Source organism: Oryx dammah, unplaced genomic scaffold (genome assembly GCF_014754425.2).
Source record: "Oryx dammah isolate SB20612 unplaced genomic scaffold, SCBI_Odam_1.1 HiC_scaffold_5, whole genome shotgun sequence".
NCBI classification, from domain to species: Eukaryota; Metazoa; Chordata; class Mammalia; order Artiodactyla; family Bovidae; genus Oryx; species Oryx dammah.
The window spans coordinates 8432311-8456114 of NW_024070189.1; the positions used below are offsets into that span (position 1 = coordinate 8432311).

The 23804-nt window shown below is 34.8% G+C and overlaps 1 protein-coding gene across 18 annotated transcripts in view; it reads right to left on the reverse strand.

Moving 5' to 3' along the window:
* Positions 1–1535: 1535 nt before the first annotated feature.
* The window catches only part of PPIP5K2 (diphosphoinositol pentakisphosphate kinase 2), a 79158-nt gene continuing 56889 nt past the window's right edge, over positions 1536–23804 (reverse strand). For 3 of the 18 annotated variants that reach the window (XM_040239703.1, XM_040239702.1, XM_040239718.1), the window contains 10 exons: positions 23363–23479; positions 20698–20865; positions 18256–18429; positions 16886–16958; positions 15186–15305; positions 14259–14321; positions 12406–12465; positions 10655–10795; positions 7547–7672; positions 1536–3243 (listed from right to left, as the gene is read on the reverse strand). In XM_040239703.1, the coding sequence (XP_040095637.1) occupies positions 3131–3243; positions 7547–7672; positions 10655–10795; positions 12406–12465; positions 14259–14321; positions 15186–15305; positions 16886–16958; positions 18256–18429; positions 20698–20865; positions 23363–23479 (1155 nt within the window). In that variant the 3' untranslated portion in view covers positions 1536–3130. Of the gene's footprint in view, positions 3244–7546; positions 7673–10654; positions 10796–12405; positions 12534–14258; positions 14322–15185; positions 15306–16885; positions 16959–18255; positions 18430–20697; positions 20866–23362; positions 23480–23804 lie in introns of all 18 variants that reach the window. The other 15 variants (XM_040239705.1, XM_040239704.1, XM_040239713.1 and 12 more) reach the window with 12 other exon arrangements.

The window sequence follows — 23804 nt, forward strand, 5'->3', positions numbered from 1 at the left end:
CGTCTAGTCAAGGCTATGGTTTTTCCTGTGGTCATGTATGGATGTGAGAGTTGGACTGCGAAGAAGGCTGAGCGCCAAAGAATTGATGCTTTTGATGTTGGAGAAGACTCTTGAGAGTCCCTTGGACTGCAAGGAGATCCAACCAGTCCATTCTGAAGGAAATCAGCCCCGGGATTTCTTTGGAAGGAATGATGCTAAAGCTGAAGTTCCAGTACTTTGGTCACCTCATGCAAAGAGTTGACTCATTGGAAAAGACTCTGATGCTGGGAGGGATTGGGGGCAGGAAGAGAAGGGGACGACCGAGGATGAGATGGCTAGATGGCATCACGGACTCGATGGACGTGAGTCTGAGTGGACTCTGGGAGATGGTGATGGACAGGGAGGCCTGGCGTGCTGCGATTCATGGAGTCGCAAAGAGTCGGACACAACTGAGCAACTGAACTAAATTCAACTGAAGGTAGATCAGTCAGCAGAACCTCGAGAAAAATCTGGGTGACTTGAATTAAAAAGAAAAAAAAAGACTTCTTTTGTCTAGTTTTAACAAGACAGTTCTTGAAGAACTGTCACTTCACTTTTCTCTCATGATGCCGTCTGCTGCCCTCACTCTCGAGGTACATGTATAAAAAGTATAAAGTCACACGTTCTCTGTCCACCATGCTCTCCTGCTGCCTCCATTTGCTGCTCAAAGGAAACAGGATATAAACTGTTCAGCACACTTCTTCCCCATAACCCGAGACTGTACAATATGCCTAGAACATTTGCTGGTGGTTAAGAATGGAGTTCGAGAACACCTCCAGAACGTTAGCTGGTTGTTAAGAATGGACTCCAAGAACACCCCCAGAACGTTTGCTGGTTGTTGAGAGTGGCCCGCAAGAACTCATTAGAACCACAGCAGCAGGACTTGCTGGCTCTGGACTTCAAGGGCAAAAATTGGGTCTGGGTTCACACACAGGGTTTTTAAGGGTGAAAAGATTGAATAACACACTATGGAGACTAACAAGCCAGGATAAAGAGACAGTACCTCAGGCTGCGCCTTCCCATCTCTCTGCTGGTTGGTTGGAGGATTAGGCTGTGAGAAGAAATATCTTCTAGTATTTAAAACAAACAAAAAGCACACTTTACAGGGAGAGAAACAGTGAGAAACAGAGAGAAACAGATGCTTCAGTCAAACTTCCACTGAATGGTGATTAACTATAATTTCTTGCTTTGATATAGAGACTTTTTGTTTGTTTTGGAAAATCAATCTAAGATCCTTGTAAATAAAACTGTCCTGCTTATACAGCAGTATTACCAAGTTCGGTGACTTCAGTGAAATCCTAGTTCCTGTGCAACCATGGGAAAACGTGACTTGTACTGAACTTCCTAGTTAATTTCTAGGGAAGATATTGCAACAGCTATGGCTAATACTATGAAATTTTATCTAAGATGAGCACTGTTGAATATTAAAATAGTTTCCTTCGTTCTTTCTACTCTGAAAGCTAAAAGTAAAGGGACAAAGAAAAGAATAAAAAAATAATTTGCCATTTAAGTCATCCTCTGATTCCAGAAATAAAGTATTTTAATTCAATTCCACTGAAAAAATAAAAGCAGTTTCTTTACTCCAACAATGAGCACATTAACCACATTTTCACATACAGAAAGCTTAGGTACATTCAACTGTTTACAAAACATGTCTCCATAATACATTTACATTCATGTGAAGTACTGACATACTAACTTATACAATTGTACATATTTGTGACTTTTGCATCTGGTACCTTTTAAAATGAACCTGTAATATGCTTAATTTCTAAAAGTCAGTTCATATATGATGATTTAAGGTTAGGAGAGTTTCTATGAAGAATTTTAATAGATGCATTCATACAAGAATTCAATAATTTTTCTAAACCTAAGTCTCAAACTAAAGCTTTAGCAACGTAAGTTACCTGACTAGTAATGGATGAATTCTTATCAAGATGTACTGTTTGGTTTATAGTTTAAGTCATTTCAACTGGTTTATAATTATTTGCGCATCAGGGGAAAATAAGCACCAAGGATAATAAATATTTTTCACATCATAGATGAAATCACAATACAATAATCTTAATGTCCCTCCAAAATCTAATAATTTAAAATAAGCATTTATTTCAAATGCTCAATCTTTAAATTATCTAGTGAGATTAACTGATATTCTAAAGATAAGAATGGAAATGGTAAAAATAGGTGCCACAAATAATATCTATTGACAGCGGAATTCAGATATTTTCCTTACACTGATGAGGTTCATTTTAGAACTCAGTTTTTCAGATCTAAAAAGAATTCTGAAAATAACTAACACCTATAAACTTGTCAACTATATCTCTTAAAAAGAAACTCTAAAGATGTCTTTCTTGTCAATATATGAAGCAAAAATTTTCCTGATGAACAAAAGCACCTTATGTAAAGAAATATATAGAGAAAATATTTTCTACAAGTTAATGTACAAATTTATGTGCATAAAGGTATAGTTATCCCAGATGCACATATTTTAAATAAAACACAATAAAAAATTCAAAGCACAGATTGAAAAAATAACCCATATGCCAATACTCCAGTTATTAAATATTGCAGCATATATGTAATTATAACAATTGGGGGAAGAAAGTTTCTACTCTAAACTGTGGTCAGTGAAATCTCTTTGGAAATATGCTTTTTAAGAAGTCTCCAGTACAGCCATCAGATTTCAAGCTACAGGACTTTACAGCCAAGATGCAACCCCATGAAAATGAAAATGTACAGACACCACCTCACAGACTCTTCAGTAACCATCACCACTGTGTGACATGGGTAGGCTTTCACGTTCTTTTTCTTTACTGCAGGCACATGGCAAATATTACATTAACAACAGACCTCTATCACCCTAAGTTTTGCTACTCATAAGATGCTAATAAACATTGTTTTCAAACATTTCCAGATGATGACAAAAATTCTCTACCTGAATATATACAAAGAATTCTCTCGATTTAATCTATCTTTAAATGAATACAGAGATGTACAAGGAGACACAAATTACTTGCTTTGATATTTTTCAGTCAAGGTTTATTACATGCCTTTTTTTTTCCTACCGAACACATGATTTTTACAAGGAGTTTCAGCTTCTGCTTAGAAGATTTCATTTTTTTTTCGAAGTAATTTTTTTGTGTTCATGCATTTCTGTTTTGCTAGTCATGCCCTTTTTCCGCGATGAGGTATTAGGAACAGCTGTATTAGAAGGTCCACTGGGAGCTATACAAAAAAAGAAAAAGAAAAATTATGGCTTAGATTTTCACAAGCAATCCAAGTTCAAATAATAAAAAACAATCAACAAAAGATCAAATAACACAAACTTCTCTTTTTCCCTACATTCTTCCTGGGAAACTAATTTCTTTGTGACCCCCATGGACTGCAGCCCACCAGGCTCCTCTGTCCGTGTGATTCTCCAGGCAAGAACACTGGAGTGGGTTGCCATGCCCTCCTCCAGGGGATCTTCCTGACCCAGGGAATGAACTCGCGTCTCTGATGTCTCCTGCATTGGCAGGTGGGTCCTTTACCACCAGCGCCACCTAGGAAGCCACAACGACTTTGCTGCTGCTGCTGCTAAGTCGCTTCAGCCGTGTCTGACGACTATGCTAACAGCCTTCAAATTTCTACTTCTGGCCCAGGTCTTCTCCCTTACCTCAAGATCTGTATATCCTACTAGAAACCTCTATAGATATATTGGATAGGAAATATAAACATGTTTAAAACTGAACTCATCAATTTCCCTACAAACATTTATTTTCTTTGGTATTACTTATCTTCAGTTCAGTTCAGTCACTCAGTTGTGTCTGACTCTTTGCGACCCCATGAATCGCAGTACGCCAGGCCTCCCTGTCCATCACCAACTCCTGGAGTTCACTCAGACTCACGTCCATCAAGTCCGTGGTGCCATCCAGCCATCTCATCCTCTGTCATCCCCTTCTCTTCCTGCCCCCAATCCCTCCCAGCATCAGAGTCTTTTCCAATGAGTCAACTCTTTGGCATGAGGTGGCCAAAGTACAGGAGTTTCAGCTTCATCATCGTTCCCTCCAAAGAAATCCCAGGGCTGATCTCCTTCAGAATGGACTGGTTGGATCTCCTTGCAGTCCAAGGGACTCTCAGGAGTCTTCTCCAACACCACAGTTCAAAAGCATCAATTCTTCGGCACTCAGCCTTCTTCACAGTCCAACTCTCACATCCATACATGACTACTGGAAAAACCATAGCCTTGACTAGAAAGAACTTTGTTGGCAAAGTAATGTCTCTGCTTTTGAATATACTATCTAGGTTGGTCATAACTTTTCTTCTAAGGAGTGTCTTTTAATTTCATGACTGCAGTCACCATCTGCAGTGATTTTGGAGCCCCAAAAAAAGTCTGACACTGTTTCCACTGTTTCCCCATCTATTTCCCATGAAGTGATGGGACCAGATGCCATGATCTTCATTTTCTGAATGTTGAGCTTTAAGCCAACTTTTTCACTCTCCTCTTTCACTTTCATCAAGAGGCTTTTTAGCTCCTCTTCACTTTCTGCCCTAAGGGTGGTGTCATCTGCATATCTGAGGTTATTGATATTTCTCCCGGCAATCTTGATTCCAGCTTGTGTTTCTTCCAGTCCAGCGTTTCTCATGATGTACTCTGCATAGAAGTTAAATAAGCAGGGTGACAATATACAGCCTTGACGTACTCCTTTTCCTATTTGGAACCAGTCTGTTTTTCCATGTCCAGTTCTAACTGTTGCTTCCTGACCTGCATATAGGTTTCTCAAGAGGCAGGTCAGGTGGTCTGGTATTCCCATCTCTTTCAGAATTTTCCACAGTTTATTATGATCCACACAGTCAAAGGCTTTGGAACAGTCAATAAAGCAGAAATAGATGTTTTTCTGGAACTCTCTTGCTTTTTCGATGATCCAGCAGATGTTGGCAATTTGATCTCTGGTTCCTCTGCCTGTTCTACTTATCACTGTCTAAAAAGCTGAAAGATTAGAAAACTAGAAACATTCTTGACTCAGGAATCATCCTTTTATATCCAAACCAACCTCAAGCCCCAGTGAGTTATCAAAAAATTATTCTAAGCCAAGTTACACTTCTGTATGGATGGGTAAGCTCCTGCAGATGAATCTTCCTGAAAAAAAATTATCTGAAGGCACTGAAGAGGGAACAAAAGCAGAGATATACTAGAAAAGAATCAATACTTGGAAGAAGTGAACAACATGGAATTAGTTTCCCTGTCCTTTTTAAAAGAAAAAAAAAAAGGTTTGGCTTAAGGATAGGGTCTAGTGTGCACCATGTAGAATGCCTAAAATTGCAACATAAAACTCAGTCTTTCCAGTACAAAGCACCAGAAGACAAGTACCGAGGCAAAAACAATGGCTGGAAAGCCAGGTAGGAAATTCCAATTCTTTGTGTGAACACTGATCCAATGTATGAGTTCAGCAGAATAAGCTTTAAAGAAATCCAGTTCAGACTAAAGCCAGTGAAGTGAAATGTGAGCTGTCAGTTACGTCAGGGGACATAGGATTGCAGTCTAAGTTCAGCCAAGGTTAATATTTTGCTTTAAAAAAAAACCCCAAACAACCTAATACTCTTTGTAGGAACATAAGAGAAACAACAGAGTCAAGAGTTGATCTAGAATACAATCCAAAATTCCTCAATATATGAAAAACATGAAAAAAAAATTCCTTCTTGGGAATGGTTAAGTTCATAAGAGATCAATCCTGAGAACAGCCTGACTAATAGACAGAATTTTAAATCAACTATTTTAACTACACTCAAGAGCAAAGGAAAATATTCATATAATGAATAAAAATACAGGAAATCTCTGAAGGAAAAAACTATAAAGAATCAAAACAAATGCCTAAAACTAAAGAATAAATACCTGAAATAAAAATTACTGGATGGTTTAACAGCAGAATGCAGATGACAAGTAAAAGTGATTATGAACCAGGATTTTATCACCAAAAAAAAAAAAAGTCCAAAGCATGCCACAGTCAAACTTCTGAGACCCAAAGATAGAGCAAAAACCTGAAAGTTGGCAGAGAAAAGAAATCCATTAACCCACTGCATCAGTTCAGTTCAGTCGCTCAGTCGTGTCCGACTCTTTATGACCCCATGAATCGCAGCACGCGAGGCCTCCCTGTCCATCACCATCTCCCGGAGTTCACTCAGATTCACATCCATTGAGTCGGTGATGCCATCCAGCCCTCTCATCCTCTGTCATCCCCTTCTTCTCCTGCCCCCAATCCCTCCCAGCATCAGAGTCTTTTCCAATGAGTCAACTCTTCACATAAGGTGGCCAAAGTACTGGAGTTTCAGCTTTAGCATCATTCTTTCCAAAGAAATCCCAGGGCTGATTTCCTTCAGAATGGACTGGTTGGATCTCCTTGCAGTCCAAGGGACTCTCAAGAGACTTCTCCAACACCACAGTTCAAAAGCATCAATTCTTCGGCGCTCAGCCTTCTTCACAGTCCAACTCTCACACCAATACATGACCACTGGAAAAACCATAGCCTTGACTAGACAGACCTTAGTTGGCAAAGTAATGTCTCTGCTTTTGAATATACTATCTAGGTTGGTCATAACTTTTCTTCCAAGGAGTAAGTGTCTTTTAATTTCATGGCTGCAGTCACCATCTGCAGTGATTTTGGAGCCCCCAAAAATAAAGTCTGACACTGTTTCCCCATCTATTTCCCATGAAGTGATGGGACCAGATGCCATGATCTTCGTTTTCTGAATGTTGAGCTTTAAGCCAACTTTTTCACTCTCCACTTTCATTTTCATCAAGAGGCTTTTTAGCTCCTCTTCACTTTCTGCCCTAAGGGTGGTGTCATCTGCATATCTGAGGTTATTGATATTTCTCCCGGCAATCTTGATTTCAGCTTGTGTTTCTTCCAGTCCAGCGTTTCTCATGATGTACTCTGCACAGAAGTTAAATAAGCAGGGTGACAATATACAGCCTTGACGTACTCCTTTTCCGATTTGGAACCAGTCTGTTGTTCCATGTCCAGTTCTAACTGTTGCTTCCTGACCTGCATACAGATTTCTCAAGAGGCAGCATACATAAGAGCAAGTCTTCAAATTAACAAGGACTTCTCATCAGAAACAAGGGGAAGGAGAAAAAAGTTGAACAACATCCTTAAAGTGCTGAAAGAAAAAACTTTAGAGATTCTCTGTCCAGCAAAACTACCTTTCAAGAATAAAGGTAAAATAAAGATTATTTTCAGATATAGTAACAAATAAGAAGTATAAGAAATAGTAAAAAGATTCAGGTAGAATCCTGGCTGAACAGAAAAGCAAGAGAAGAAAGTCCATAAGTCAGTTTAGAAAACTGTATCAAATATATTTTAACATATGTCAGGGGAGGGGGGATAATTAACACAAGAAAAAACACCTCAAACATATCAATAGGCTACAGTAACAGATTTCCTAGACTGTAATCATCCTACTTAAAAACAGATTTTTACACCTACAAAGCAAGCTATTACTACTCCTCTAATTGCTATACGGAATCCACAAATTCACACACACGCCTAACCTGGTTTGCTGCTTGCTTTGGTACTCTTGATGCTAGCTGGTGGCGTTGGGAGGATCTTTGCAGGTGTATATGTATTTAAAGATACTTTTCTTCTCATTACTGGACTGGAACGTGAAGTTAAAGAGGCTGAAAAAGAAAAATCAAATGAAGTAATTCAATAATTTTCTGAAGCAAGTCTATCAAATTTAAACTAATCAGATTATGAATAATTGAGTCAGACTGTCTTCCTATTAACATAGTACCCAGATAAGATTTATTTTCATGCAAGAAAATGTTAAAGATTCTTTCTTCTTTCTAATTAAGGTGGGGAGATTGAGAAGTATGAAAAGAACAAGTAGGTACAATTCTTAAGTATGAAGACCTCTGGAATAGGACAGGCTACAGTAGGGGGTCCTACTGGCATGAGCTTTTGGGATCCCAAACAAATGATGGTGGAGGTAACAAAAGGCAGATATGTCAATTTTTGCAATTTTGGAAGAGGGCCTGATAGCAGTAAAGACTGTGTCTCTGAAAAATCAGTATGTGGAACAGATGTGGCAAATGTGCCTGCAGTGGTTGATAACCACACGGAACGAATATAAAGTTCACACTGGCAGAATATCAAAGTAGCCACTAGTGAAATAATATACAAGTGACAATGGACAGGAGTCTGAGTGAACTCCGGGAATTGGCGATGAACAGGGAGGCCTGGCGTGCTGCAGTCTACGGGGCTGCAGAGTCGGACACGACTGAGCAACTGAACTGAACTGATTAAAAAAGGTGCTTAAAACATCTCATAAAGCAGCACATCATTGCTTAGCTTTTTTCTGCTTACATCTTCTATTACAACTTCCAACCTCTAACTTAACCTGTTAGTATTCTGAAATTGAGGGTCAGTGCCTTGGTGTAAGGCAGGAGGAATACTGGAGTGGGTTGCTATTTCACACTCCAGGAGATCTTCCTGACCTAGATATTGAACCCTTGTCTCCTGCATCTCCTGCATTGGCAGGCAGATTCTTTACCACTGCGCCACCTGCGAAGCCCTAACTGGCACCCTATTTTCTTTAATATTCAAAGAGAATGAAAAAAGCCACACACTTTAGGAGACCTGGGTTTTAGTCTTGCTTGACCACTAACTGGTTGATTTCCTCAATGGTGTCTCTAAGTTTTTCCATTAATACAGTAAACTTCTCTCAAATGAAATCTTACATAAAATTGATCAAAGCAAGGCCTAATAATTCAGCTTCTTTCTCTTCCTCATGGAACTTCCTAAAGCTCTTGGGAAAATAGTGAAGACCAATGAACTAAATAAAATCTAAGGTCTATGCAGTTTTATGAACTGCATTAACTGTATTTATTTTCTCATTTAGTTCCCTTAGTAAGTAATAGAATGAAATTTTAAGAGAGCTAGAGGGATTGGGGTACAACTTGTATCTACGATATAGAGAAGAGTTAATGAGAAATGGAAAAGGAATTTAATATCTTTTAATTCATTAATATATCTCAATAATGCACTCTGAGGAACTGAACTCACTAACCACAGAAATGAAGCCATCATAAAACTACAATGCCACAGTATAAACAAAGATTATCGTTTTGTAAATATCCCACCAAAAGTCTCTTTCCAAAACAGGTGTCATTACTGCTACTTTAGCTTTAAGTCACTGACTGAAGATCTTCTAAATTCAAAACAGTTTTAATGATTACCCTAAACTCTTATTTACTAATTATGGTCTTTCTTTAATCTCTATTTTAAGATTATAAATCCCTGCCCCAAGGAAGCATAAAGTCAGGTAGAAGAAAAAAATGAGAATTTATTTACTCAGATCCTCTCTCGTGTTCCGAGGAACAGCACTGGCCTTTCTATTAGCTAACAGAGAAAGGAAAAGGAAAAATGTCCTTCAGTTTCCTCACTTTAGCTGTACAGCTTGCAGATTAGTTCATTTGGATTATTATCAGTTCTCAGTATCAGACAAATCATATGCACATTTTAAAATGGAAACCTACTTCTCCAAACCACTTCTAAAGTGAAATATTTTAAAACATTCACACCAAGATATCTTTCTGGTTGAAAGGTGACCTCTGCCACCAGACGTGAAAGAGAAAAGCAAAAATGCAGGGGCACTATGTGGACAGAATATGCTGTACAGACCTCTGGAGAATCACACAATGGGGTGGCCCAGGAAAGGGAAGAGAGTCACAGCAACACATGACGGTGGCTTTCATCCCAAGATCTCCAATTTTATTCTTCAGGAAAACACTTTTACAGTATTCTTCTTACGAAATACTACTTGGTATGTGCTTAGTCTCTCAGTCATTTCAGACTCTTTGAGACCCCACGGACAGTAGCCCACTTTTTCAGACATATGACTAAGACTAGTAAGACTCTTAACTCTCAGCAGAGCATTCTCTCCCAAAACGACTGCTTCCTAAACTGGAATTCCAGCGTCAAAGTATCCTACAGTGTTGAAAATGACAACAGCCAGCTGACTTCTTATACTTAAAAAGGAAGCCCTGAACATTTCCCAAACTGAAGTCCCTCAGAATAATTCTATACAATATTTAAATGTGTTACCAAAATGTTTTCTCAACAAATAAGTTTTGGAAAATGTGGTATGGAGTGTTCCTTATAATAAAGTTTCCAAAACTGGCTTAGCCACAAACCCCTTTACTTTACACAAAGGAATTAACCTCTTCAGAATATTTCCTACAGAACACAATTTGAAGAACTGCTGCCCTAATTTGCTCTCTTCAGTTAAGAGCTCTGAGTCAAAAGTATTGAGTGGATGAACACATGGGCATTAATGCAGACTAATATCCTGTCTTTTAAAAAAAGCTTATTATACAATGACATTAGAAAATAAGACTATGGTTTTGTATTATATATTGCTGATTTCTACTGCTGGGTCTTAGATTTCTTCCTCCTTTTGGTAAAAGAAAAAATTTGGGGGAAGAGTCAAGACAAGTACACTGCACATTACAGCACAGAATTCCAAACAATGTTCTGGTATATCCCCTTCTCCCCTAAAATTCTGCTTACTATCACTACTTGAATTTATATTTTCATAATTATTTTATATTCAGATAAAATCTACTGTCTAAAAATCAAAATAATAATAATTTTCCTACAAGTTTCAGGGGTCTTCCGTGGAACTTCACTTGACGGAGAAGCAATGGAAGCAAGAAATTCATCCACCTGCTTTAAGGACAGGGCATTATGAAGAGTTTCTAGAGGACAAATAGATGGCACCATCGAATACAATTCAAAACCTGAGGGGAAAAAACAAAAACAAAACCAAAACCAATAGTTGGATATCCTAAAATTCATTATTTTAAAAAGAAGATCATTGCTTAGAACTGGACAGTTTAGGTCTTTTCAATCTACCACATGCAAACACACAAGATCTCTGAAGTCATGACACCAGATGCTATGCAGTATGGGGCTGGAACAAGATGTAACAAAGACTTCATTTTAAATATAATCACAAGGTACAGCATGCACACGATTTCATTCTGCATTTGGAAAATCTAAGAGTAATACTTAGTAAACCTGGGGAATAATAAAAAACAAACAAACACAAATACAGTGTTTTCACGGTTTTTACTTTTTAAAATCAGGTCTATTTGATAGATGAATAAGCTGATGCCATAATGTGTCCCTGATGCTGGAATGCTAAAGGTGACTTCTTGTTGAAAAACAATTAAGTAGTTGCTTACGAAGAGTGATTTTAAATACTTTTTTAGTCATACCAAGGCGAACAACACCTCTAGTGTGACCCCAAAACAACATCCATTCATTTACGCTGAAATTAAAATTTCAAAACATATTTCACCTACCTTGACTGAATTAACACAATTAATTCTATTGTTGGAAATTGCTAGCTGAGTCAAGTCAGGCCAAGTAAAAAGCCATACAAAATACAAATATTTCTGCATTCAACAATAGCACAAATACAAAAATTTCATGAAACAAACCATGCAGGTATGTATCAATACCATCCATGAAATGAAAGCACTTAAATATACAGCTTCTTTAAACAAATAGGACATAGGTTATTTACTTTTTTATAAATATTGCTTATTTACATTTTATCCAACTGAATGGCTTTTAAAATTGTTTTTAGATACAACTAAAATACCAAGTCTTTCTGCATCTAATTTTTCAAGAATTTAAACTAATTCTCCTCCAAAAAGAAATACTTTTAATGTTTAGTTTCTATATAAAGTCTAATATTTTTAACTTAAAAATTAATTAAACTTAAGTTGATTGGAAAACTTTCTGCTTCAATAGAAATGTGCTCATTTTAACACTGACTTATATTTGATTTTGGGAGAAAATACTGACCTAAGAATTGTCTAATTCTTAGTTGGAATAGGGAAACTCTAGTTAAAAGAGAATCTAATTTTTCAATGAAAACAACCAAAGGATTACAAAACTGGTATGTCTGATTTCCAGGGGCAAACCAAAGCATGACAGAACATTACATATACTTAAAACAAAACTATAATACCATAATAGCAGCTAAAGCACCTAAGTTAAGCACTAAAGAAATTAGGCTTGCACAAGTATTACTTTTTTTTTTTTAATTACAAGATTCATGCAAAAAGGCGCAAACCCTTTCCTTGCATTACATAAAACATTGTGGCTTTTTTTAAAAAATCCTTTCCTCAGAATGTTTATTAGTTTTTTGTAAAACTATTTTCCTGCATTTGCTTGTTAAATTTTGTAACAGGCAAATGACAATATAATCGAGTCCCTTTGGACTGTATCTTTTTCCATCTATCTACAGTGAACTTTTTCTTTAATGCACAATGAAAGGGTTAGCGCAGCAATTTAAAAAGCCACCTTGCTGTCATGTTTAGAAACTATAGAAACATACCACTGGAGCCTAGAAACTCCACAGAGGAAACGGACCAGCACCTATAGAGGTGTAGGTGTTCTGCACAGAGGCCCAGAAAATAAGGTAAAGCACTGTCAGAAGATACTTGTTTCACCATGTTCCTTGAACTAAAGATGAAGGGCAGGGGTTAAGTCCATGATATGTGTTAAGATGGAAAAAACATGAAAGTTAAGGAAAATAAAAAGTAAAAGAAAGAGTCAAATAACAATTCATAGGACAGGTAAGACAACACAGCAAAAAAAAAAAAAAGAAAGAAAATAAAATTTGAAAACCCAAGAGAAATATTCCTAGAGTTGAAAGGGATGCATTTTATAAGCATCAAGTCACAATGTGTGGAAAAATCCACATTTTTTTAAAAAAGCCTAAATCAAAAGAATATAAAATTATTTTCTGTTAAACTTAACAAAGGCTTTTTTTTTAAGCTTCAATAAGCAAATATTTCTCCTATATAAAACTTGCAATACTGGCACAATAACACATAAGCACTCTGCACAAAAACTACAGTCAGTCTTAAACCTTCAACGCCTCTTCTTCAGAATTTTGCGATTTTTGGTTTTTCCTGTGACTTCAGTTTTCTTCTAAGAAGTTCTTACACATGTTGGTTCTTTAGAAGCTGTAGCTGTATCAAATAAGGATCTTTTTCTTCCAAAAGATGCATATAAACAGATACAATGGAGGAAAAGAACATTTAGCTTTAAGGCTAAATTTTCACTTGTTGAGAATTGGATCTTCATACTCCACCTTCAAGAAGTATTAGTGCAGTTACTTAGGTGTCCTCTTAAAAGAATTCAGAAGGAGGAAAATGACAACAAGCTTGTGTTCAATCCTTGAGCTTCATAAAAGTTTTTGAAAATCCTGACTTGAATTTTTGAAAGACTTACTTACAATTAAAAAGAAAAAAAAAGTTGTAGGGATTAAAAACAACTTCACTCAGAATAAAAGTGAAAAAATGCAGGCTTTCTTTGAAATTCTTTGATTGAGTTATTTTTAAATGATTAGTAAATATTCCCTTGTCCCATAGGAAAAAAACTCTATGTAAGAAAGCTGTAATAGTGCAAAATTCGGTGTGTAAGTAATGGCCACACAATTTTCCTCTTCAGGCTCAAATACTGAATTTAATTGAACTGGTTGTCTAGATTTTTAGCCTAATCTTCTTCCTGTAGGTAGCCCTCCAAATTCTAACATAAAGCAAGGTACCCTTCCCAAAACTGTTTGCTTGACAGTGGCAAACCATACTGCCATAGGAGGACAAAGTTAATGCTGAATAATGTTTTCAGCGTGCTCTAGACAAAACTGGGTTTTGTTTAGACAATCAGGGATCAATAATGTTACACAGTGAAAGCTGCATCCTCTGGTTCTCAAGAACTTTTCAAGGACATCTCATTTGGCTATTTGACAGGTATGATCCTGTATTTTAGATAAATAGCTCAATGAAACAATCATGTGATCAGAAGAGAAATTCAGAAGAAGATCATTAAATTATTAAGAATTAAAAAGAAAATAAATAATATTTATTGTTGCATTTTTAAAATTACGTAGATTGATCACTTGAGAAATCAGAAGGAAATTTTAGGTGCTAATTAAGTATTAAAACTCATCATTGTGGTCATTTAAAAGTTTGATGAGTAGTGCTAAATTATTGTGTAAATTATAGCTGAAAAAGGGAGTTAGACAGTATCAATATTTGGGGTGAACAGTAAGTTAGAATTGTATGCCAATTGAAATTAAGGATTGAGAAATGTATGATACTGTATATCCCACATTTTAAAATCAAAGAAAAATAAAAAAGGATGAAGCAGGGGATTATCTTTTAAAATAAAAGCAAAACGTACCATTGGTTGGGTGTCGAGCAAATGAGATAGAAAACCTTTTAACAGCAGAACCGCGTGTGGCGTCTGAGAAAGAGAAAAACAGGTACCTGAAATTCGTAACAGCTACCAAAAGAAGGACACTTAAAAAAAGAGGAGGAAAAACAAATATATAAGGAGGTTAGAATTAGGTGACATGCAGAAGGGACAATGAGAGAGGGAAATAAGCCAAATACTGGTTAAAAGAAGTAAAATGGCTTGATGATAGAGGCAAAGTGTTCAATAAAATATACAAAAGAAAGAAAAGCAGGATGAGCTGGCAATTCTGGTAAATCCGTGTTTTACTAACTAAAATAAACTTGTGGATACGTGAGAAAAAGTTTTAGATAAGCTAATTTCAAAAGGGCAAGTACTCCTATTAACAAAATGGGCACGCTTTGATGAGCCTCAAGAGACTTTCTGAATATTGAAACTCAAGGTGCATTAACAACAGTGAGAAGATTTCCTTCACTTGGGATCCTAAAATATTCTTATCTTATGTTTATTCTTAAAAAATAATGCCAATATGTTTTCTTATAAACATTCCATTCACTTTATTTATTTAGAAGTAAAATAAGGGTTAAGAATAAAAAAAAAGTTTAAAAGATGAAAGAAGTTTATTCTTTATAAAATGGCTTATTTAAAAGAATATACATGATACAGTTCTAAATTTCATATTTCAACGAAATACTCATTGAACAAGTACTGTAAGTCTAACTATAATTAACTGCTTGATGAAGCATGGACCTAAGTACTGGATAACAGAGCACACTGATAGTCACTTAGGCAAAGGGTGATGGGATTCCATTTGCATCCGTCAGTGGCCTTAGGCTTGCCTTTGAGTAATAGCATATGCTCATGGGTGTGTGCATGGGTGCAGGTATGATTCTGTGTGTGCATGTGTGCACATACCATCTATGCAGCCAGAAGAGGTCAGCTTTTTACGATGAGTACGAGCATAATCCTGTAGGTTAGGTGCGCTTGAAGAACCCCCGAGCACCGAGGTGCTAAACAGGCCCGCACAGTGAGACCCTGATGGGAGTTAGAGAAAATACATACAGCAACGGGTGTTCTTCTGTTCACATTGGGAATTCATGCAGCATGCAACAACATGGCTCTTACCACACATATCTGGCAGTGCCCTCAACAGGCTCACAATTCACTTATTATGTCAACTTAATACAGTCACCACCACCATTTATCATATGTACAAATGGAGGCATTTTACACTGGAGAAAATGTTCTTTGAGGAAAATAATATACCCACACAATAATTAGACATATACATATTAAAAGTATTAAAAAACACTATCATAAAAATTAATTTAGGATGATAAGGAATTTTGTCAATCAATCTGTATGAGTAGGCAATATTAAAAAACCTCTCCTAGCACAAATTAAATCTTATTAAATCAATATTTTTGAATGTATAACTGTGAATGAAGAAGCTTTCCTGATGCCCCTGAATGTGAGTTGTCAATATTTGTTATGAAATAAAGCAAATCAAAGTTTACTTATTTGCAAGAAGACTAGGTGAAACAATTTCTTTCACAATGTGGTCATTCCGGCCTAAATCACTCTAAATTTCTAATACTTAAATAACTTAAGATCTTAATAAGAAGCCCAATCTGAATGCTTAACTTGTAGTAAAAGTCTTCACAACTAAGGAAACCTTTTACTATTAGGTAAGGATTAAGTAAATTTTTATCAGATACATTACAATATATAAAGAAAGGAGTAATGTATGTGTGTATGTGTGTGTGTTTATCTGGCAAAATACCGTGGGGATATCAAAAGGTATCATTGTAACATATGTATAATTAAAGAAAGATTTTTTTCAAGTATGTAGGTATCAAGGGACCATTCATATACTTAGAATAGAAATAATAGTACATACATAGTTAAAACATTATGAAATTTGTTGTTATTAAACTGATTTAGACAATTATTTACAGAAAATGTCATCATCCGATGTAGTTTATCAATAATGATTTTAAAACCAAAATAAATTTAGAAAGGTTTTCTTCAACATTGCTTTGCTTGAGTGTTAGCAAAGAACCAATTATGTTCTATAGGTCAATAAAAAAATCAACACTGCCACTAAACATTAGTTTTGCTTTGGCTTTCCTTAAGAGATGACCAAAAAGATCACTAGTGTACCTAGACAGGTAAATAACTAGGTAAACTAATTTTAAGTGAAATATTCTCCACTTAAAAAATTTTTTAACCAGAAAAGTAGTTCTTTTTGTATGCAGTAGCCTATTTTCAACTTTATCAACTGGGAAATATGAAGTTTCCTTTCTAAATTAAAACATGCTGGGATTTTAACTTATAGAATACAAGATTAAAAATGAGCACTGGCAATGAAACTGAGCAGTTTACATTATGGGCATTCAAAAGTGTTATAAAACAAAATTAATGTCATTTCTTGTTCATTTCATCAAAACTTTACTGTATATTTCCAGCTTTACAACTCAACACTTCTGAATTAGTGCATGTTAAATAAAAACTAAAGCATAGCATTTGGTCATGCTTTCACCTCTGAAGAGTTTTACATGTGTGCAAAATATTGAGTTTAAGGTTTGGAATACAATTTCCTTCAGACCACATACCTACAGTAGGGTTCTGCTTCTGTTCTACAAGAGTTCTTGGTGTTCGCAAGTAATTAGCATTTTCAGATACAACCTGCACAAGGAAAACAAAATAAATGAAGTAAAACAGTAAAATAAACTAAAAAGTCCATACTTCATTTGCAGCCTGTTTCAGACAGACAAAGGTTAATAAGCTGTATGATAAATATTAGTATAAATACACAAGATATGAAAGATCATGCAAGATCCCCTTGTGAAGGGAGTCCATTTCATATGAGGTCCTTGCAATGAAGTGGTGCGAAGCAGGCATTCAGAATAAATGTCACGTATGAAACAAGACAGATGAAAAGAAACAATTAATATAGACTGATATAATTTCACTCTCTCTTAAAAGAAGCCAAATGCCCACTCTTAAACAGCTCCTGTATTTGAAGGGGGGAAAAAAACAATCACAAACAAAAGAAAAGACAGACAGAGACTGTTGAGATCACCATACAATTATTGATCCATGCACAGGCTTTATCAGAGTAACCTTTGAATATTCACAGCCTTAATGGATACCATAATCCCTTTCCCTATAATCAATGCATTGTATTTCCAAAAGGAAATTGCTGAAGTTCTTAGAAAGTCATGTGTAACAGCAGACCTTCCATTGTGAAAAACCCCCCAAACCCAGAGTATTTTAAGTTTCCAAATGTCACCACAAAAAGTCCTTCTGAAGTCATTTATTTTGACTCCTTTTGTTGGGGTATATTGTTGATGGGCACATATACATTGTCCCCTTTTATCTTAAAGAAAGTATTAAGACATTATACAGCTAAAAAAAAAAACCATATTGTACATAATTAAGATAATACTTTCAGATAATACAAAGTGAGGGAGAGAATCACCAGTATTAGATGTATCCTGCTAGTTAACACAGGGCCACATAAATATGGATATTTAAAAAAAAATTTTTAGGTTCTCAGCAAATTCCAAATGGAATCTATTTTTTAATTATGGAGGAAAACGTTATTAAATTTCCTTACTATAAAATTATATAACTTTATTTCTGAATATTTTAAAGGACAATTAAATTTAAAAAAATTTCTTTCCTTTTAAAAAAATTTTATTAACAAGCTAAAGTTCCAGGAATGTAAATTTTATTGACTAATTTTAAAATCCTGGATATTTAACCCCCTCCAGTAAAAATGCTAAACACAAGTAATGTAAGTGGTTTCTTTCCCTCAAAATATTGTCAGACATCACAAGTGTTTTAAAATGAATTCAAATTAAAAAATGGAAGGATTTACTCTGATGTAAAATATAAGGGATTAGATGTCCTCCAAGACAGCTGTTTGTTGCTCTGAATGCGGGGAGGAAAAATGTTTAATGAAGTAAAGTTTAAAAACCTGTTGCCATGAGCCAAAAATACTGGATGTGAAAGCCAATGATTTGGGGGAGACAGGGGAAGAAGTGATTTGTTCCCCTGATCTGCGTCTTCGACGCCCAGTGCCCACACCACTGGTGTAATGCAGCCAGGTACCAGTACCCTCTGGGCTAGACACACTCAGGGGGCTCTCTTCCTAGAAGTGAGAAAAGGGGCAAAAAAAAAAAAAAAAAAAAAGCAGAGCATGCAAAGTTAGATACAACAGAGCCAAATGATCAGAAAGAAAAAAAAATACAGTTTGTGCTTATCAATTTTTAAAAAAAAACTATTAAACAGTAATTTGGGAGCCAAATATTTTAATATTTGAGAAATTGATAGGACTCACTTATAAATCTAATTGTGAGTAATAACAATTATGAGAATTACTTTCTTATCTTAAAATGCAAAATATTTATACTGCTTAATAGTTGTCCCTTCTCTCTTAGAACTGGAAAGCTTTTAACAATTTTTTATCTTGGCAAAGTTAAAAATTTGAACATATTCTGCTTAATTTTAGATATTCAAGAGGTTTTATGCTATACTGGGTAAACTTTTCAACCCAAAGCACTAAAGAATCCTTCAAAGTGTTAGAGACTTCAGTGTATATGATGTATAAAGGAAAATTTGTTCGCCAGACAAAAAAAATTAGAGATCATCAGATGGACAATTCAAACTGCACTTGTCTACACTTATATGTTATCTATTTATTTACTCCTTCCAAAGATTATTTGTAGAGTTCAGTAGACAAAACATGCAGCAAACATTCTCTTTTACATGTTTGCATGTTCAGATTTCAGACAGTGAGGACACAGTAAAATCTACTTGCACAAAATGAAGAGAATAGTCTTTTTCTCTGTGTGTCTTTGGGAAGTACAAACTTCTGATATCCATGGAGATGATGGACGCTGAAAATGTCTTCAAGGTTTTACTTGAATAATTTCCCTTATGGAAGTAAAAGTTTAGCATGGCATAGAAATAATCTCTTGAAAGCAACTATTTAAATATTTATGAGAAAAAGGTTTAGCAACGTGTTTTGTGTTTTAAGAGTTAACAAAGGGCAGTGATTTTGTTGAAGATTTTACAAATACAGTTCTGTTGGAAAATGTAGTCAAGGAATACATTTACTGTAACAATGTTACAGAATTTTTTTGGAGTGCAGAAAAAAGTTTAATGGTGAAATTCTAAACAATGTGATAAATTACAGATTGCTTTGTTCAAAATCATCAAAATCACTGCCCTCACACAAGTTATATTTTAGGTTATATTAATAAATGTCATTTCCCAATTTTCTAAAATTAACCCCAGGTTTCTCATTCTTAAATTAAGCTATAACAGAATAAATAACTCCAAATCCTACAATTGTTAATCATCCTCTTTTATAATTAACTTAAAATATCCCATTCACGGGAAACCCTAACTAGTATGCACTTTCCATTATAAAACTACAACAATCTATTTTATTTAGATGATGCTTTTCCTATGCATAATTGTTGAACTGAGAATCAAAAACACATATATAATTTGGGGCGAGAGAAATGAGCATAATTCTTTTTTTTTGGTGTATATGTTCTTATTTACCAGCTGCTAGATAGTATACCTAACTTAAGATTTGGCGTATTTGATCATCAAAAAATATTTTAGCTTAAAAGTTGATGGTGCTTCCTATCTTTATACATTTACTTGAGAATTTAGAAAACATACGCACTGATTTCAGATCAGTGCTGAATCATCCTACAGAAAATATAAATAACCCAAAATGAAGGTATTTAAAGAATAAAAATGTATACAGATGTTAAAGATTTACTTAACAAACTTCATTCCAACTGCTCAACTTTCCTTTTCAATGTTATTTTAGTAGCTATTTAAATGTTACTTTGTTAGTGAGCATAACAATTAGCCTAAGTTATTTAATTATAGATCTAAATACACAGGTAAAGTTTTCAACTACAGCATCAAATTTTCAAATTCCTATTCTGACTTTTACAATCAGATTAACAATTTGGAATGTCACATCTTAACGTACAGTGTCACTGGAATCAGCTGCTGCTGAAGTGTCTCTGGCAATTCCTCACTACTTTTAACCAAAAATTATTCCTGATCCATCATATCAGATTTTTTTAAAAGTTCTTTATTAGACTAACCTAAAGTGACAAGGAAAAAAATGGATCAGTTTGTAGGAAGGCCTTATTTTACTACTTATATTCAACTTTGTTATGAAATCTATAAAGCTCAAAATTCTAAAAGTGATCTTTGTATTTTCTGCCTATACATTTTAAAAAAATTATTTGAAAAATTGATAAAGTTGACAATTAAAAATCTGGTAGGTTCCCAAGCTTAATAATTAAAGCTGTATTTTCTTTTCTGTTTTATTAAAATATAGTTAGTTTACTTCATTAAAAAAACATGCTCTGACAAATGTACTTACTTCATTTGTAGCCATCTTCCTAGATCTTGGAAGTGGAGACTTCCTGTGTATATGAATTGGCTCTGATACCATAGGCTTAAACAATATCACAGCTCGATCAACCTCATCTTTTTTAGAAGTATGTGGTTCATCATCACTATCAATTTTAAAAGCTCTCCTGCCTTCATTCTATGCGGAAAGAATATAACATAATAAAAATCAGATAAAACAAATCACTCTTTTTAGATGAACAAATTAAACCACCCATTGGTATGGTCACTTGAAGTACATATATACAAATATATTTATTCAAATGGACTAATAAATGAATTCTTATGAAAATCTAGTATTATTCTGGGTATTGTAAGACAGATGACAGAGTTCCTAACTTCAAGAAATACATATACTCTCTGGATAAATGAAATAATAAAATAACAATTAAAAAGCCACATAAAACAAAATGCTTAATAAAATTTCACCCAATGCCAAAATAAAGAAGCAATATTTATAAATGACAGTTAAAAAAAAAAAACAGAGGTCAGTTTTGTTACGAGTAATGTCATCAACTCAAGCACAAACTGAAACAATATCTGGTTATAGAAAATTCAAATTCTATTCCAAATATTTCCAACAAATGTGATGACTGCACACTTAAATAACAACCATTTGATGACTCACTGAATATTTACTGAGTACTACCATGGGTCAAGACTCAGATGAATAAGATACTGTCCCCAAAATATAAGAGTCTCACAGTATAGTACAGAAAACAGGTTAAGTTTAAAAAGGTTATATTAAATATTCATCTAAATAGAATGGATAAATTGGGGCATGGTCATACAGTGAAACACATATTTTAAAGCAGTAAGAATGGGCAAACTAAAAACCAATTACATCAGTGAACCTCACAAACACACGCTGGCTAAAAGAAGCCAAAGTATGTAAAAACCTTCATTAAACTAAGGGGTATAAAAAATAAACTTCTTCAACCCAGGTAAGGGATATCTAAATAACTAGAAAAAACCATCATGGTTAATGATAAATCACTGAAAGAGAAGAATGCCCATCATCACGAAATCTACTCAACATTTTACTGGACAACTGTCATCATTCAGAGATATGATCATGTACATAGAAAATTAAAGTGACTGGATAAATTATCAGAATGAATAAACAGCATACAGTAAGGCTGCTAGTTATAAAATCTTTATACAAAAATTGAGTTAAAATTCAATTGAAAATAGCAAACAAAATAAAATTTAAATGAGTCATTTATGGGAATATTAAAAAAGAATTTAGGAATTAAACTGACAAATAAAAGATGTTAAAACAATCTTAATTTTATCAAAAAGATATAAAGAACAGCCAACTAAATTCAGAGATATACATATACCAAGTCCTAAGACTAGAAGATTCAATTCTGAAGAAGTGTTACGTCCAGAGAAAACTAGAAGTGTTATATCTCTCAACATGATCTGCAGAGGTTATCTAATTTCAGTAAAAATCCCCAAACATTACTTTCTGCTTTACTCTGGGAATGAACAAGGATGCTTGCTATCAATACTTCTACTCAGCACTCTACTGGTCCTAGCCAGTAGCACTTCACAAAAAACACACTCAAGTGGCCAATGAATATAAGAAAAAGTACTAATCCTTACTGGTTGTGAGGATAATGTAAATTTAAGCCACAATCCCCCAAACAACTCATTAAAAACACTAATCATACCAAGTGCTGATAAAGACATGGCAGTATCTTTGGAAAGTTATTTGACTTTATTTTTAAAAACTGAACGTATGCAGACCCTATAACCCAGCAACCTTATACATTTATATCCAAAAGAAATGCATACATATGCTAAGAAAAAGGCCTGAAAAACAATGTTCATAAAAGCATCCATCTTCAAACTGCAAACAAACCAAATGATCATCACAGTGAAATGGATTAACAAACTGCACCATATTTATTTAATGTAATACTACATGGCAACAGAAATGAAGAACAGATGAATTTCAAACACATAATGAAAGAAGCCAAATCTACTTCCCATCCCTAAAAAAGCACATATTTTGTGAGTTCACTTTATATAAAGTCCAAAAGTAGACAAAATTAATCTATGTGCCAGAAGTCAAGATAGTAGTTATCTCTGGGAAGAAAGCAGGGCGGTTATGATATTGAGGGACACAATTATTTCTTCTCAAATGATATTGTTCTATGACCTGGCTAGTTGTTTCACAACTGTGTTTATTTTGTGATATATCATTAAACTACAAGCTTATGATTTAGGAATGTTTACCAATATGTATCATAGCTAAGTAAAAAAAAAGTTTAAAGCTGAATACATATTTACCTTTTAAGGTTATAAGAATTAAAATGCGGTAATTAACTCCAAGTGTTTAGTAAAGCATGGACTGTCCTCAAGTAAAACAATAGGCAGAAACAGAAACTATAGTTATCCATTCTAAATAATGATCTTAAACCCCCACAAAAATCTAGAGAAAGGATAAAATATAAAATGCTAATATGCTTAAAAATGTGTATCCATCCAAACCAATACCTCAAGAAGTTTAAACCATGCTATTTAGTAGTTGAGATAAGAATTACAGTATGTAACAGAAAATTCTTAAAGAAGTCACACTTAAATTTAGGACTGTAGTAACTATGCAATGAGAATTTCATCTTCGTTACCTCCCTTGAAGCTGGTCTATATCCGTAGCCAGAGGGTAAATTTTTGTCTTCTTCACATCCTTTGGCTCCTGGACTAAAATGTAACTCAACATGAAAGCGTTCCTCAGAGGAAAGATCCTAAAAAAATAGTATAGAACGTCTTCAAAATGAGAAACTTCAAATTATTGATTTACCTCTGGTAACACATGCAAGAATAAACAGAATTGTACAAAAAAGCTCTTAATGTCCCAGATAACCACAATGGTATGGTCTCTCACCTAGAGTCAGACATCCCAGAGTGTGAAGTCAAGAGGACCTTAGGAAGAATCACTATGAACAAAGCTAGTGGAGGTGACGGAATTCCATCTGAGCTATCTCAAATCCTAAAAGATGACGCTGTTCAAGTGTTGCACTCATGCCAGCAAATTTGGAAAACTCAGCAGTGGCCACACACAGCTGGAAA